The 18,374-nt window shown below is 48.0% G+C and overlaps 1 protein-coding gene across 1 annotated transcript in view; it reads left to right on the plus strand.

The window, feature by feature from the left end:
* The window catches only part of fars2 (phenylalanyl-tRNA synthetase 2, mitochondrial), a 73,202-nt gene extending 68,278 nt beyond the window's left edge, over nucleotides 1-4,924 (plus strand). The window contains exons 11-12 of the mRNA XM_046371835.1: nucleotides 1,873-2,053; nucleotides 4,899-4,924. Of these exons, the coding sequence (XP_046227791.1) occupies nucleotides 1,873-2,011 (139 nt within the window). The 3' untranslated portion in view covers nucleotides 2,012-2,053; nucleotides 4,899-4,924. The remainder of the gene's footprint in view (nucleotides 1-1,872; nucleotides 2,054-4,898) is intronic.
* The last annotated feature ends 13,450 nt before the right edge of the window (nucleotides 4,925-18,374 follow it).

The raw sequence follows: 18,374 nt of genomic DNA on the forward strand, positions 1-18,374 counted from the left end.
TAGAGCTCGTAACTGTTCTCAAACTCATTTTTGCAATTAAACGCACTTTTACTCAAAATAGTTTAAGTTCATCACTAAACTTCTGGCTGACGTATTTCAAATCAACAAGTGCAACTCGTTTAATGTGAAATTTTATTTGGCTGTAAATGTTTGTTTCGCGCCGACCAGTCAGATGATCCGATTGGTCCAAACATCAGAATGAAGCCGACAGAACCGCCTGTGTGAGCTCCTTAGAGACACACACACACACACACACACACACACACACACACACACACACAGTGTTGGTTAAGGTTTGCTGTGTGCAAGACCAGAAGTCGTCAAACTTATCTGTCTCGGTTTTGTTTTAATTGGTGCAGTGAGCTATTCATAGAATTTTAATTGCTTTGGATGAAAATCCCCCACACTCCACTCACCCACACACACACACTCACTCACACACACACACACACACACACACACACACTCTGTCCTGTCCACACTCCATAAACATGTTTCACATTGTTACGTCTTCACTTCCTCCCACTGAGGAAAAATGAAGCCAAACTATCCCTCATACGAGCGCTGCCATCTTGTTCTACTGATGTCATTTGGAGCCAGAGTCTGTGCAGTAGTGACTGGGAGGTAGAGCTGTCATATTGCGTTCCCACCCACACCAATTGGGCCAATCAGGAGCAGCAGTGAGCTGTCAGTCATAAGTAGTAACTAATTAAAACCAAACTGTTCAGAGAAATGGGAGCATCATTATTACACTACCTAAAACCTATTTACATCTCCCAAAGCATCATGGGAACTGTAGTCCCCAAACTCTGCCAGACTCCTCCAGCAGTCTCTCGTCTTTAGTGTGTATTTCTCATTACTGCGTGTGCGCTCACCTGTCAGTGTGTATTAATACTTGTATGGCAGAGAACTATATGCTTATTTTTCATGCATAATGCAACATGTGCAAATTCATCTCACATACTCCTGTTTAGTGTGTGTGTGTGTGTGTGTGTGTGTGTTTGTGTGTGTGTGTTACAGGTGTTACTGTATCACACCCTCACAGCTATATGTGCTGGATAATGGAGACATCAATTATTCAACAACGACACAGTCTATCACATGAAATACCATTCACCCAGTGCGTGTGTGTGTGTGCGCGTGTGTGTGTGTGTGTGTGTGTGTGTGTACACAGTAAGTATGATGTGTAATTGTGTTTGTGTCTCTTCATTCGTTTTCTTTATCTCGCTCTCTCTCTGACATTTCCACCAAATGTACTGATGTTCAATTATTCACGAGCTCTGAGAGGGCGAGAGACCCAGAGAACGAATGAAGAGAGAGAGAGGTGGGGGAGAGAGGTGGGGGAGAGAGCGTTGTGTTGTGTTGTGTTGTGTGTAGTTATTGTAAGTCTGTGTTTTATCAGCCTGTGTGTCATTCAACAGGACGAGGAGGATATTAAAGGATAAAGGAGACGAAAAGGGATCAGGAGGAGGAGATGAGGGAAAGAGAGGACAGGAGGAGAAAGTGGAGATGATGAAGGGAAGAGAAGAAGGGATGAGAGGAGGAAAGGAAAGGAAAGTAGGACCGGAGGAGGAAGATCAGCAAGGAGGTTAAAAGAAGAAGAGTCAGTGATGGGGGGGGGCAAAGGCAAAAGGAAGAAAAAGAAAACTTCAAAACAATAAAAGACCTCACGTTTTAGCATTTGAATGCTTTTAATGTGAAGGAGTGGCAGACGATGTGTCGCCATTAGCAGTGAGCGGACCCCGCCACCACGTACCAAATACGATCTAGTGATGCAGCATGTAAATAAGCTGAATGGCTACAGAAAGATGCTGACCCCCTGTCTGTCTGTCTCTGTCTCTCTCTCTGTCTGTCTCTCTGTCTCTGTCTCAGGACTGGTAGGCGGAGTCAGTGTTATCGCATCATCTACCGCCACATGGAGCGAACTCTGACCCAGCAGGAGGTTCGACTCGTCCACGAGCAAATTGAGCGCGCCGCTGAGACCGAGCTGGGCGTCCAGGGCAGATACTGAGACACACACACCCACACACACACACACACACACACACACACAGATCAGCACCCACTCTTCTTTGTTTTCTCCCTTCAGGCTGAAAAGTCCAAATCTAACAAGTGTCATTTTAAATTTCCAGAAAAATCCTCTGTGTGTGTGTGTGTGTGTGTGTGTGTCGGTGGTCACGCTGCGACGTGTCGACTCAGAGGTTCACACACCCCGGGTTCCCTGTATGCAATTAAGAGTAAAATGAGTCAAACCTGAATGCCACTAAAGGTTAATTCCAGCAGTTTAAGTGCTGAGCAAAGTGAGACGGTGAGCACCTGCAGCACCTGCAGCTCCTGCAGCTCCTGCAGCACCTGCAGCACCTGCAGCTCCTGCAGCTCCTGCAGCACAGGTGGAAATGACAGAAATGATCACCAGCGTTATAACGACACTCCAGGTGTTTCAAACCAAACACATCCTGACCTTTCAGAAACGTTTTCTTTTGGTTCAGTGATTCCGTCTTTATCGTTTCTGCGGCCTTCGACTTCGGCCTGTGATGACTTATTGTGAACAGCTGGAGTCGAACACGACGCAGAGACAGAACACGGTGATTTAAATGTTGGCGACGCGACTGCTGGGTGACTGCGACTGATGTTTGTGTCAACATCAGCGTAAATGAGAAACTTCCCCTGAAGAGGTCGTCAGCGCTCAAACAGAACCTCAAGATTTGGAATCAACTCTCTGCTTGTGTTAAGCCTGAAGTCGAGGAAGCCATTTTAACTGGTTATGTCATCACGTGCTGAGCTTGAATTATGAAATGTTCACAGTTTGACAGACTCCAAACCGTTGGTGTCAGGCGTGAAGGCTCCGCCGCCCGGCTCTTCGTCGGCTTTTCTTTGTCTGCGGCTTTAACTGAAGCTGAGTTTGTGTTTTAGTTTGTTTCCTGTCAGGTTTGTATGTTCCAGTGTGAACATTAAAAGCTGTTTGTCACATGTTTTTCCCTGTGTGTTGTTACTTTACTCACTGTGATTACTACTGTTTGGTCATAATCTACTGTTACTACCCCGTACAGCTACTGCCATTATTATTGTTACTAATACTGCTATCATAATCACCGTAGTACCTCCTGTATACTTCATTATCTACAGTTCCAGTGTTTCTAGTATTATTACTGCTGCTCTGCATCTCTGCTTGTGTGCTCCTTCTGTCACGCCACACCCCCCTCTCTCTCTGTCTCTCTGCCCCCCCCTGTCTCTCTCTGTCTCTCTCCCCCCCCCCCGTCTCTCTCTGTCTCTCTGCCCCCCCCGTCTCTCTCTGTCTCTCTGCCCCCCCGTCTCTCTCTGTCTCTCTCTGTCTCTCTCCCCCCCCTCTGTCTCTCTCTGTCTCTCTCCCCCCCCTCTGTCTCTCTCTGTCTCTCTGCCCCCCCCTGTCTCTCTCTGTCTCTCTGCCCCCCCCGTCTCTCTCTGTCTCTCTCTGTCTCTCTGCCCCCCCCTGTCTCTCTCTGTCTCTCTCTGTCTCTCTCCCCCCCCTCTGTCTCTCTCTCTCTCTCTCTCTCTCTCTCTCTCTCTCTCCCTCTCTCTCAACCCACCCGGTCCAGGCAGATGGCCGCCCATCTTGAGTTGGGGTCTGCTCCGAGGTTTCTGCCTTCTCAAAGGCAGTTTTTCCTCTCCACTGTCGCCCAGTGCTGCTCAAGGGGGAATGTTGGGCTCTCTGTACTACAGTTTAATTAAAGAGTTTGGTCTAGACCTGCTCTAATTGGAACGTCATGAGATAACTTTTGTTGTGAATTGGCGCCATATAAATAAACTGAATTGAATTGAATTACGCCCTTTCAACAGCCTGTGAAGTCCGTGGACACAGACTGTGCAGATTTGACCTGAGCTTATAAGAAGTTCAGGTCAGAGACACGCCCACAGCAGCACTGCTAGCTGCTGCTAACTGTAGCTGCTCTTAGCTAGTTAGCACAGTTAGCTGTGCGCCCAGAGATCCCGTGAGCTGACTCTGCTCAGCTCAGAGCACCAGAACCGCTGCCAGGCCAACAGGCAACAGGACCTCAGCCTCAGTGAACACAGCCAGACCGGGACCTATCACAGCCTCCGAGACCGACGGCCGGGAACACAGTGCTGAGGACCAGGACGTGGCAGAGAACAGCTGTGTGGCATCCGTTAGCGCCCACCTGGAGCCAAACCCAGCAAGAAAACCTTCAGGCAGACTGGATGGATGCTGCAGTGACTCACAATCACCCCCAGAGGTACAAAGTGGTATTACAGTACAGGATAGGCTGGGGCTAGCTGGTTAGCATGCTAACGTCACTAGATGTTGATGATGTTAGCTCAGTTTTTAAACGCTTTAAACTAATATTCTCACATGTTGCTCCTAAATGTGACTGAATCATTGAAACAATGCACAAGAGCAACAAACACTGATCACAACAGAGTGTTATCACAGTGTTCACATGCTGTGCTACTGAACAATGCTAACGCTAATGCTAACGCTACTGAAGGCTCACTGTAGGCTTCAGTTCGGGGGGCACAGCTGCTCTCTGACAGCCTTCATTCCTAGTAATTTTACAATAAATCTAATCGACGGCCTCAGAAGGCCTTCGTCTCCCTCCTCACATCCCACACACTCCTGCTGAAATGTCACACACACACCCAGGCTTCCAAATGCCACCCTGTCAGTCAATCTCTGCCAGTGTTGAGGCATTAAATGGCCTCGCCTGTCACTCCACTCAGCCATGCAATGAATTCTGGGAGCTCTCGCAGAGTGAATTTTTACACACACACATCATTTAAAAACAGCTCGTTAGAAAACACACTCCTACTCTCTCTCACACACAGCATAATAAGCAGACAGAGCTGTGTCAGTGTGCTGAGACGATACGCAGGCTGCTGCAATCATACACTGCATACTGCAACGTCACACACACACACACACACACACACACACACACACACACACACTGTATGGTTAAAAACTCGTTCCGGTCCTCTCTGTGTATGAAGTGTAGGTGCACACACACTCACAGAGTTGGAGGCAAAGGCCACCCTGCCAGTCATGCAGTGGGAGGTTGTCTGCCTTCGATGGCTCCGCTCGAGTTAAAGCTGAGCTCTGACAGTTTGAGGCCACGCCTGCGCACACACACACACACACACACACAGAAAATACACACTTGAATATTTAATCGCTGTGACTCTTCCGAGTGTTAACATTCAGACCTTCCTGTCAGAGGAGAAAGTCTCAGTTGAACTCTTTCAGGTAATTTAACAGTAATAATAATAATTAATGTGTATGCAGAGCGCTTTTCGAGTGCTTTAAACTCACATCCATCATTAATCGGATCAGTGTTTAATAAGTGTTTAATCGTTTTCTTCCACCTGTTGCAAAGTAAAAGTAAATAAAGACCAAAAGATGATGTGGTCGAAAACAGCTGGCACCAGTTAGCTTTGAAAGCACAACAGCCAATGGGAAGAGAGCAACACCGAGCTGGCTGGACCGATCGCCTGTGTGTGTGTGTGTGTGTGTGTGTGTGTGTGTGTGTGGTGAGTATAAAACCGCCTTCATCATCACACTCATCACACACACCACAAACAGCTCAGAGTCGTGACATCTGAACTCGTTTCTCAGGGTGTCGCTGACTTTTATTCGCTGCAGACTGACTCTTCTGTCCTTCAGGCGACATGCTGAGATAAAGTGGAAGATAACTTTAAAGACACACACACACACACACACACACTCACACACATTCACACACACTCACTCACTCACTGTCTCTCTCTCAGGTGGACGTCCTCTGAGGTTTACCCTCCAGTGTGTCCGGTCTGAATTGATTGGATCTTGGGCAGGGACACAGTGTGACCTCTGATAGTAACAGACCTTATGCACCGAGTCCGGGTCCAGGCTTCCCCGTGTCTGTGCAGACTGAGGTGTCCAGGACCCCTTCGGACTCCTGTCGTTCACACTCAGCTGATTCCAGCTGTGAATGTTTCAGAGGATCTGAGGGTGTTTCTGAAACATTCAGGGATATTTTAGGAAACTTCCTTGTTGTCTCAGGGTTGTGGTTGTTCCTGGAAGATTCAGGGATGATTAAGAAAGATGTGAAGGTGTTTCCCAGGAGATTCAAGGATGTTTAAGGCAAATGAAAGAGAAGACAAATGTTGTCCAGCTGTTTGAGGGAGATTCAGTGTTGTGAGGAGGAGATTTTCTGATTCAGATGTTGATTATTATTGATTCCGCTCTGCTTAAATCGTTGTTGAAAAAGTTTTGGTGTTGTGTAGCTGCGGGCCAACAGATTCAGGCCAACTTTGTCAGATTGAATTTAGGAAGTGCAGGCGGTGAAGCAGTCAGAGATGTTCAACACATTTGTGATTCTGCAGGGATCTTCTTAGAAATTCACCCGCTTCAGTTCAACTCAGACTCAGATGACTTCTGTGCTGCTGACTTGGACTTTCAAATGGAAGAAAAACAGGACTTTTGATTGGTTGTATCAACTCCAGCCTGCTAAGAAAGGATCTCTTTATACCGTGTTTCTATTCTATCGATTTCCCCCAGTGCATGCTGGGATTTGGTTCTGTGGGCCTCGATGACTCAGTGAACAAACAGAAGTCAGTAGAAGCAGTTAGTGTGTCTGTGAATTATTCCAGCCATGACATGTCACACACTGTTCTTACTTACAGAAACATTTGCCTTCAGCATTTACATGTTAATGGAACACACACACACACACACACACACACACACACACACACTCAGCATGCAGTGGGATAACAACTCAAACTCTTACTCTGAGTTTTAACAGCTTCCAGCTCTGCACAGCTGAGCTGCTCTGAAAGCAGAATGTGAAACACGTTTCCCGCAGCCTCGACTGCATCAGGTGAATCAGAACAAACTGACTCCAGATCAGCTTCGTCCACTCCACAGGCTTCCTATTACAGATCACTCAGTTCACCTTCAGGACGAGTGCACGGAGGCGTTCTAATTAATTGTTTGGTGTAAATCATATAAATGTGCCCCTGCTGCACAGCTCAGATTGTCCTCCAACACAGAATCACATCAGTCACCCAGAAGGTAGTTTCATACACGACGACTCGCGCTAACATAAATAAGCCTGTTTGTTAATATGTCAGACTACTCCTTTAATGTTGGAGCACCAGAAATAAATTCACAGCGTCAGATCGTCATGTTCAGCCAATCACACACACACAGGAAGAGGCCATCCATCAAACATCCTGATGCTGCTTTCAAAGGGCAAACCGCACACTCACACACACACATGCACACTCACGCACACACACGCACACTCACACACACGCACACACACACACACACACAGATCATTCATCTTCTCTGGTTTTCGACCTTTCTGTCTCTCTCACACACATGCTGTCAAATCTGTTCATTGATGACATCACTTCCTGCTTTAAAGCCCAACCTGTCCTGACTCGTCTGTTCTTCGCCGCAGGTGCAGATGTGAAGCCAAAAATAAATCAGCCACCGCTCACAGCAAACAAACAAACAAACAAACAAACAACCTACTGTTGTTTGCTTTGAGTTGATTTCATTTCCTGCCTGATTACCCTGACGGTCTTTAACGAGTGACAGGACGAGTCTCTCAGAGTCTCGGCTCTCCAGCTGCGGCGATGACACAACTCGTCCACATCTCGTCCACATCTGTCACAGATGTTCATGTCCCGTCTGTCAGGCAGTCGGTGGAAATCCGGTCCAGACCCCCCACACAGTCCAACTGGGCCCTCGTTTGACCCTGCTCAAAGTCTGAGATGGGATTTCAACAAAGCAGCTTCCCACCCTCCCTCCCTTCCTCCCTCCCTCCATCCCTCCATCCCTCCCTTCTTTCTGTCTTTCTTTCTTTCTTTCTTTCCGTCTGCGCTGGTTGAACGTTTTGTTCGATTCCGTCACGTTGAGCAGGTCAGCGCATGTGGAGGTCAAACGTTTTGTCAGACGGGACACAAACTCGGCGTTAAAGTGTGGATTTTGAGCCCAAACGTTGGTGAGTGTGGAGTTTGTGTTCTTCACATGACGTGAGGGGGAAACGTCAGAAAAACAGAAATAAATCAGACTGCCGACTGACACATGAAGAAAGTCTGAGGAGGATTCGAACTCAAATCACAGTCCGACCCTGAAATGCGGAAGAAGGAAAAGGATGAGAAAGGAGCTTCAGATTGTGTCAGGAGAACATCAGACGTCTGTTTTATTTTCAGTTCTTCTCAAGTTTTTTCTTACGTTTGTGTTTGTCTTTCTTTCTGTCCCGTCCTTCATCTCTGTGTCATCTTTCTTTTCTCTCTGGCGCTCGTTTGTCCCTCGTCAGGTCGCCATCAGGTCTTCTGTCTCTGAGTCGTCGGCTCTTTGAGTCACGATGAATGCGAGGCGAACTCGATGCCCCCGCCGGGCGCCTCGCGTCTCTCGTCAGGCTTTCACTTGATCTGTGCAAATCCAATAAATTCATGCGTGCACACATCCACACCACGCCGGCAGTGTGTGTGTGTGTGTGTGTGTGTGTGGGTCGGAGGGTGAGCGACTACACCCATCTGTCACCCTCCCTCCGCCTCCCCCTCCTCTCCCCCCTCCTGGGACAGCAGGCTCAGAGTGTCTGCGGTGGAAAACAAGAAGCAGTCGGAGGTTCAGATTCAGCCGCTCGGAGACGTTCTCAGAGATTCACTCTCAGGTGATTCAGTCCAGGTGTTTGCTGGTTCGGGTCCTGATGGCAGGAGGCGTCTTCTCCTCCTGGGGCCTCAGGTGTGTGAACCTCACACACCTGCCCTGCCCTGCCCTTCCCTCCTGCATGAGGGTTCGGTCAGGACCACGAGCTTATAACACATGTAGAACATGGACGTGAGACTCGCCATCCGCTCAGACGTCACAAGCAGGCAGTAAGTCGCATCTCAGTGCTGACTGGCTGCTTTCGCACTGCAAGCGGCGTGTTAACGAGTGGCGTCTTCCTGTTGGTGTGCACGTGCTGCTGTGCTCATAACGTCATCCTCATGTGTCGCCACATCTGGCTGCCACCTGCTAATGAGCCTCTTTAAACAGAAGTACTCAGAATAAAGTTCAGGATGGAGGAGCAGCTGCTCGCCGTTACACGTGTCGGTGGGTGGAGACGAGCGCAGCAGAGTCCTTTCAAAATAAAACCCGCTGCTTGAGTTCAGCGTGGTGGACGAGTCGGCTGCTCTCTCAGCGCGCCTCTCTCTCTCGCTCTCTCTCCCTGGGAAACAGCAGCAGGGAATTCTGGGAAGGGCAGCCCCACACATCACACGAGTGTTAGGCTGGAGGATGAGGAGTGGTTGCCATAGTAACCGAACTGGGTTGTCGGTTTTTCTCTTCCCCTTTTCCCCTCCTCTGTGTCTCTCTCTTCAGCAGGGTGTTTCACAGTCAGAACTCATCTGCATACAGCAAACCTGTTCATACTCAGGATGGAAACACACACACACACACACACACACACACACACACACACACACACAGACTGGAGGTAAAAGGTTTTGCCAAGCCAATGTCTCAGAAGCTAAATCAGCCACCGTGTGTGTGTGTGTGTGTGTGTGGTGGGCAGTTATTTTTAGAAGTCAGTCTCACGCTGTTAGGACGCCTTGTTCAGCTCACACACACACACAAACACACACACACACACACACGCTGTCAGGTTGAGCTGAAGAGGTTTCATCAATGGAGGCAAAACAAAACGTCTGGAATCCTGTGGAAGCAACAGCAGAACAGTTAGCGTGTGTGTGTGTGTGTGTGTGTGTGTGTGTGTGTGTCAGCAGCTGTATGAGCAGAGGATAAGTCTGTTCTCGTGTCAGATCTTCACACATTGAGACTTCTGATGGTGCTAATTAGTCCTGCTTCTCCCTGTTCCTCTGGCCCAGACATGCAGTACTACTGCAGTACTGACAGTATTGTGAGTGTGGATGACAGATTCAGCTCTTTCTGTTCACGCTCTCACTACATGACTGAGGAGTGGTTTCACTTCCTGTCCTGCAGCTGCCCTGAACGAGGATCGGAGAGCTCGTTAGAAGCTGAATGAACTCGTCCTCCATTCTTTTCCACAGTAAGATGATCCCACCGGACGCTTTGTGGAGGTCAAAGTTCAGCGTAAGTGAACAAATGAAGCACAGAAACTGATCTTTGTTTTGTCTGGTTTTTCTTTGCTGTTGTTGCTGTAGCTCATTTGGCCGTCTGTCTTTCTGTTATCGTGCTGCCTGTCGTAAAGTCTGAGGCTTCTGTCGATGCAAACCAAATGTGGCGTTTAAGTGCTGTCAGTGTTCCTGCAGGACCACAGTTTGGCCCTGGTCACCATCAGAGGTCCGCTCTTCATGGTTTGGGTCCCAGCTGACGGCTGCCTCCCCTCAGGTCAGAACAAACCACTGCAGGATCAGATCTGAGACACTAACAGGTGAGCTGAAAGGAGCACTCTGTTGTCATGGAAACAAGGCGCGGGATCCACTTTGTTGGTTGCACTTTGCCTGAGAGGTTTTGTTTTGGCGTCTGAGGTCGTGCTGCCCTCAAACATCCCGCACTCCTGAACAGGAACACTTCGACTCGCTGCAGGCACTTCGTCCTTCCATTCACCAACAAACTGAAGGACTAAATCGTCCTGACGTCTGAGTCAGGTCACAGCAGTAGTTGGTCCCAGTCAGTATCCCTCGGTGACCTTTAACCTCCCGGTTTCACCCTCGGCTGGTGAAACGGCGAAGCGCGTTCTGTCGGAGTGAGCTAAATGCCTAAATGTCAGCTGTAAATGCTGAGCGCTCGCTGCTGATGCGATGAGTGAAATCACAGACTCGGCTTCAAAATGTCACCGGAGGGTTTTTACAAACTGCACCGGCTTGGTTCAACATTTCATCTGCACGACACCGTGTGTGTCCTGCACAGGAAGTGTCTTACTGTGGTGCATTCACTGACCCCCAGCAGGATGTTGGCATTACTTTAAGTCTTTATCACCTGAAGTTACTCTGAGATTGAGAGGACAGGATGACTTGTACCTTACTGTATGTCAGGCATGAAGACAAAGAGCTGGGGTGGAGTTAACTCTTCAGCTCTGCAGCGAACTGAGCTAATGTTAGCCGTAGCCACAGCGCAGCATGAAGAGAGCAGCAGCTGGCGGTCGCTCTGATGATGTGCTGTCCCGTATGTCCGCCTTTGAGCTCAGGTCGTATTTTGTGCAAGTTGCTCCTTTAACTCCATCTGCACTGAAAGTCATGTGACCTGTGGATAATGTGGCGGTTTCAGCTAAAATAAGTTGACTTACATTATGTGTGGATGTAAGTTAACACATGGATGTGAGTGAAAACTTTTGGCCTCACACGGGACTCGAGCTTTGCTCTCCTGGTGAAGGTCCTCCGTGTGGGGACAGCGGAGCATTTAGCAGCCACAGAGCTCACATTTCCCTTCACCGTCTGATCAGGACGTGGATGCTCCCTGAGTCGGTTAACAGCCCGTCCAATCAAAATGCACCATGAGACAAAGATGCCTTTTTGCTTCACTGATGTGTGGGTGAATGCAGACGCTCCCTGACTTATCGCGGCACTGCAGGCGCTCGCTAACTCGGTTTACCGCAGCCTGAGGGACGAAGGCCTCGCAGGCAGACGCTAACTCGCTTATCACCACTCTGACACAATCACACAGCATGAGGGCGTGAACACGGAGACATCATGTGTGTCGCACAGCCGTGAACACGTGCGCGTATCACCTTCACCTTCGACGCGTACTGAGGCTGTGATTGGCTCGCTGTGACATCACTGGTGGGCGTGGTTACGACGGAGGAGGAGAGAGGAGCTCTGCAGTGCGAGTAAAGACGAGTCTTACTGCACATCGTTTTAATTCATGAGCCAGACAGGAAGTGGGTGTTCACAGACAACATGGCCGCCACAGGTGAGGGACACCTGACAGCTCTCTGGTCAGAAACACATTCTTCTCTCATTCTTCAGCTGATGTGATTCTCATGTGATGTCTTTATTGCACCTCCTCCTCCTCCTCCTCCTCCACATGTTACAGGCCTGCTGAGGGATTAAGAAGGTGTTGCACAGATGTTGCCCCCTCCTCTTCATCATGTGTTAGAGTGCTAATGACTTCTGTCTACAACTTTATAGGACTGCAGAGGATATCCTCCAGTATCCCTCCTCCTCCTCCTCCTCATCGAGTGCTGATGAAGCTGCTGTGCGATTAAAAGGTTCCACAGATGTTGCCTCCTCTCTCACACTCCTCCTCCTCTTCCTCCTCTGTTAAACTGTGAAAACGTGCAGCCACAGAGGATTTTTTGCAGCTGACAGTCTTCCTCTCCTCCATGTCTTTCTGCAGATGGCGCCTCCTTTTTTCCTCCTTCTCCTCCTCCTCTTCTCCTGCTGCTCGACTTCCTCTTTGTGAAAAAGTGCGAGACAGAAGAGAGAAAATAAAAGCGCACACACAAAACGAGTGAGTCACACTTAAAATGAACAATTACAGGAAAAGCCAAACGGAAACTGATGTGTGTATCACAGCTTCTCTCTCATTAATTATGTGACCTCAGGTTTATCTGGGGGCCCTTTGGAAGGGCCCGACCCCTCAGGTTGGACACCACTGGACCGGACTGTCTGTCACATGGAGTCATTTTGCCGGCATTTTGCAGACAGGACTTTTATTGTTGAGGGCTTTCAGTTGTACTTTGACATGGTCGCACTGGTCTGTTACTGCACTGAAGTGTTTGGATCTTTGTTGCTGTGTGTTAGTGAACATCATTCCATTTGTTGTGGGCTGCTGATGTGTTGACTGACAGTCAGGCAGACCAACAACATCTTTTCACCCTCCTCTTCGTCCTCTCACTGGTCTTCTAAATAAATTCCACATGTGTGCATCCACTGCATGCAGACTCTCCTGCTCCTCCTCCTGCTCCTGCTCCTCCTCCTGCTCTTGCTCCTCCTCCTCCTCCTTCTCCTGCTCCTGCTCCTCCTCCTGCTCTTCCTGCTCCTCCTGCTCCTCCTCCTCCTCCTCCTCCTCCTTGTGTTAAAGTGCTGATGAGGCTGCTGTGCGATTAAGGGGGAGTTCCACAGATGTTCCCTCTCTGATTGATTGCCTCATTTATTGTCTGAGGGCTGAATGTAATAAACTCATTAGCACACTCCCTGGACAGGAGGGGTGTGTGTGTGTGTGTGTGTGTGTGTGTGTGTGTGTGTGTGTGTGTCCTGTCATGACCCACAGTGTCCAGCTCCGTCTCTCTCTGACAGGTGATTAATGGTGGTTTTCTTGTCTCCGGGGCGAGCTGGTCAGTCACGTCACTCCATCCTCCCGTTTCTGTTTCACTGAGCTCAGCTGGTCGTCACGTCACAAAGTTTTTCACGAGTTTGATGTGTGACAGTCGGCCGCATGTGAAATCACATTTCAAACGCATAAAGTGAGTCAGAAAGTAAATCTGAACCAGTTGATTACATGCAGTGAGATACACTATGTGGACAGAAGTATTGGGCCAGCTGCCCATCACACCGACAGGGACTTTAATGACGTCTCATTCTGAACACACAGACAGCTTTGCAGCTCTAACAGCTTCCACTCTTCTGTGAAGGCTTTCCACAACATGTTGGAGTGTTTCTGTGGGAATTTGTGCCCATTCATGCAGTAGAGCATTTGTGAGGTCACACACTGATGTTGGACCAAAAGGCCTGGCTCACAATCTCCGTTCCAGTTCATCCCAAAGGTGTTGGATGGGGTTGAGGTCAGGGCTCTGTGTGGGCCAGTCAAGTGCTTCCACACCAAACTCATCCAACCATGTCCAACCATGGAATATTATTATTTTGTATTGATGCAGTAGGTTAATGTTAATGACTTTTTACATGATCACCCAGTGTTTAAAACTGCCACAGCCAAAGTGTCTGTGAAAGACTCTTAGCTCCGCCCTCCTGCTGTGGTGGATCTGTGGCCGACCCCTGACCCCCTGGTGAGATATTTTAGCAGATTACAGTGTGAAACATGAAGAACCACATCTTTATGTCTCCGGCGTGGTGATTGAGAGCTCTAATTTTCAGAATAAGGCGTGTGAGCCTGCAGATCAATTTCCTCGGCAGTGTTTCTCATTACGGCTCGGGTCACTGCGGCACTCGCTTTGTTCCTCATCGATCTCATCCCATTTCCATCTTCCATCGCAGCCTGAAGGTAATATCACATATTTATCCAGCCTGCGCCTGCGAATCGCAGCCTGCGGCTCTGACAGCAGGGTGTGAGGAGCACTCGACTGGTCCAGGTCCTCGTCAGGTTCTGACCGCCAACCGAGGCGGGTCACAAACGTGTCACCTGACTCGACTCATGTGATGGGACACAGTTTTATCAGGGCCCTGAGGTGGGCCCTGCCCGACTGACGGAGGCCTCTGGATTCTCAGCCATTTATTTCAGTGATTTGTAGTTTCTGAAAATCCTGACAATGAAACAGAATAAGCTCAAACGGGCCCCGAATGACTCGCAGCGTTCTTGGCTTTAGTCTGGAGGCTGTGTGGAGCACATTTCTCATTTTTCTGACATTTTATAGAGAGAAGAGTTGCTCAGAAAAGGGGGATTGTTGAAGTGGGTGTCTGCTTGCTCTACTGACTAACCAAGCAGAAAATCCCACAGAATGAATTCAAGTGAACTTTTGGGAAAGACTGGGGAAGCTTGTTGATTATTTTCTGCAGGGAAGCAGCGAAGTGGCTTCCTCTGCTTCCTGCCAACTGGCCGTCGCTGCTTGTTTTTTGGACGTCGACTTTGAGTCTGTTTTCTCGCCAGATTATTTTTTGCTCTCTGCAGCGCTATCAATAGACCGTCACATGACGGGCCCGTGTGGTTCACGTGAGACTGCTGGGTGGAAGCCAGCAGGCTGACATGGTTTCCTCTCAGCCTTCAGGACGAGGCGTTTATTGCACTGCGTTCAGAAGTCTGCAGGGAGGAAAGGAGCAGTGATATATTAAGTAATGACCCAGTTCTGCAGGGTGCTGGCAGGGGTGAGCACGACTCCCTGCAGGATGATTTCCAAAAATGAAACACGATCAAAAGCAGGACTTCAGTGCTGATCCTTAACGGTTTCCTGTGCAATGGAAAAAAAAACACAGTTTATATTCTGGCTGCCTCAATCAAAACACATTCAGTTTGAATTATAAAGACTTTAGAATCTACAAATCCAGAGAAGTGATGAGGCTTTACACCAAAATCAACCAGACATGAGACACCAGCAGAGCACTGGATTCCTGCTGAGTTGTCCTCTGAGAAATTGGTGTGTTTGCATGTTAATGCTGCCTGCTTTAGTTTTACATCAGCACGTCAAACAAAATGAATCCACTCTTTGGAGCACTGGTTTATTTGTCAAAAAAAAGAAAAATCTCTTTCGCTTTCTTCTGCATCTCTTGGTCCTCCTCAGCAGATAGTTTGCTCAGTCGTCATGGAGACTAAAGTGGTTTTATATTATCAAGGTGGTAACCCTGATCACATGTGATCTCCATCACAGGCCTCTTTGATCCTTCTAAACTTTTCCATCAACTCCTGGGCAAACCACTGTTCCCAACGTTCACGTTTCAGAAGGTGGATCTGAACGTGCAGGAGGGCAGCACATCACCAGAGCAGCTGCTGCTCACTGTGCTGTTGGCTCTTTGGCTGTAGCTAAAGCCACAGTTAGCTCAGTTAGCTGGGGTGCTAGTGGCCCTGCGGCTGACTGGATTGCACCTGGACCATGAAGACGGGGACTTGTAGCTGTGGGACATTGAGCGTGTTAATAAGCTGGTCAGGATGAGAAGCTAACGTGACCCGTGGAGTCGAAAACACGCCGTGAGCAGTTCTTGCAAAGCTGTGGTCCTCTTGAAGCAGAAAAGGTGCAGAGATCCTGTCAGAAACTCTGAGCCAACCCACTAATCTACTTCTGTGAAGCGTCCCGCAGCTGAAATGTAGGCTGTTTAGCTCAAAGTAAGAACTCTGACCCATTTACACATCAGCAAACTCTGTTTTAGTCCCCTCTGCTGCGAGAAGCTGCCGGACACGTTTATGACGAGCGGCCTTTTCCACCCGACAGCCACGGCTCACAACCTCAATTCCAGTCCTCCCTGATCCTCACATAATGCTGTTCTGGAGTCAGTTTGCTCCTCCAGAGGGAACGCGGGCTCATATTCGCCCCATTTACACCAGGAGCTGAAATCCCACAGAAGACAGGATGTTATTTAAGGTTCTGCCTCCACACGGGCCGAGCTGTCAGCCTCTTTTAAATTTCACAAATGAAATGTCTCAGTTTTCAGAAGGTCCCCGTGTGACTTTGTCCAGACCAGCATCCTGAACACATTCCTGCTGCTGGACTCGAGCAAACAGATGGTCTCGTTGCGTTTCCACCTGTTCGCATCAGGGCCTGGTGGTCTTAACTGGTCTGAAATACTCCGTAGCTACATGACAAAAAAGAGTTCATTCATGTTTTTACTAATTCAGAAATTCTTTAAGAAACCAAACTGACGCAGCCTGTCTGCTAAATATCACTTTACTGCTGATTATCATCCAAAAGCATATTTATTTTACTTATTTTATTTTGTGTTACCTTATATTATTTTATTTTAGTCTCCTATTATATGTTACTTGTTATGTTCTATGTATGCACCAATCACCAAGACAAATTCCTAGTAATGTGAAACCTCTTCACTTACATGGCGATAAAGTCTTTCTGATTCTGATTCTGAAAACATTTTTAATCCTTTTTCCCAGCCTCTGATTTCACTTCATTTCCAACTGAAATGTTTTATATCTTCAGTGATCTTCTTTACCAGCCAGTATAACCAACAGGCCCAGTTAGGACTAATCTAATTATTATTATCAACTACCTGCTATGTCAGGTTATGTCAGGTTATGTCACCGTAGTCAGCTCAAACTGAAATTCTTTGCCTCAGTCTGCGCTCCGGTTTTCGCTGACTTTTGTACGAAGTCGTGTGAACTTCACTCGTCTGCTGATTTGTTTGTGTGAAAACGTATTTGACTCAAGTCGTTTCTTGTCTAAAGCCTGAGGAGAACATCAAGGCTCATCGTCGTCTTCCTGTCTCAGATGTCCGCTGTGCTCCGACTGAGCGAAACCTCGTTGTGTGTTTTTGTGTTGTCTTGGTTTTGTTGTTGTTGTTTGCTGATGTTGTTGGTGAAGTAAAACAGGACCAGCAGAGTGTGAGGAGGACAAGACTGCACACTCATCACATGTGTGAATGGGAAAAATAAGAGTGACGCCTCTCTGGGGTTTTGGCAGATTTCCTGTCTGACACCACGACACACACACACACGCACACACACACACACACACACACACACACACGCTGCGTTCACTGCCTGAGTGCAGACATTCACTGGTTTCCAGCAGCAGTCTGGACAGCTGCTATATTTCAGCTGACTGCTTTGTTCCTCGTCTTAACGAAATCTTTTCTGTTCTGAATCTTTCAGCTTGAGTCGTCACTCTGTCTCAGTCAGCTGTGCTCCTCTGCAGGTCCGATGAACTTCACTTGACCTTCTCTGTTCGAGGACGAGAGTCAGCAGCCAGTCAGGTATGATCATGTCTGCCTTTCTCACCTGCACAACACAAAAAGAAATTCTCGTGTTTTATTCTTCTTCCTGTTACTTACTGTGAAACTGTCGTCACTCTGTCCAAAATTAAATTATATTGTCGTTTGGTTTACCCACTGACGTGCAGCTCGTGTTCGCGGTGCTCTGAAAGGTGCTGGCAGATCCCCCTCCCGTACGGATTAAAAACCGGGCTGAGACTGTCAGTCGTCTCTCCAAATCCCGCGGGATTTCCTCCATTTCTCAGGCTTCCCTCCATACATTTTTAATGAGCAGCTCGCCATGAAATCTCGCTTTGCTTCTGTCCTCCTACAGGCGATAATTGACTCTCAGGAGTTTTTTTTCCTATTATTTCGTTTTCCAGGAATTATTCAGTCTCCTTCTGCTGCTGCTGCTTTATCGAAATGTTTTTTTTAATTATAAAAATCATAAAATCTCCATATGTTTTATTGTTTTGTTGAAATATGGGCCGTTCGTGGATTTTAGCTTCTTTTTTCGCGCTGAGATAAACACGAGACAAAAGAGGAAAATGCGGAGAATTTAAAAAGAGCTAAAATGACGTCCTCATTAAGGACAGGAGTCCTCGGTGTGCCTGATGTTTTCTGTGCCTCCATAAATACCGTAACAATACAATACTGTTTGTATTTTTGTGTTGGATGTTAAGCCTGTATGGGTTATGGATATCAAACAGGAAATGAATAATCGAACAGGTGAGTCATTAATTGAGAGCCACTTTGCTCCACAGTTTCCCCCGCAGAGTGAAGCCTCTGCAGGCTGCCTGCCGCTCGTCCCTCAGGGGCGAATAATCACGCAATAAGAGTGAAAATGAGACGAAATGAAATGTTTTCGAGTCCTCTTGTTCTTCGCCATATGTCTGATT

Source organism: Scatophagus argus, chromosome 18 (assembly GCF_020382885.2).
Source record: "Scatophagus argus isolate fScaArg1 chromosome 18, fScaArg1.pri, whole genome shotgun sequence".
Taxonomy (NCBI): domain Eukaryota; kingdom Metazoa; phylum Chordata; class Actinopteri; family Scatophagidae; genus Scatophagus; species Scatophagus argus.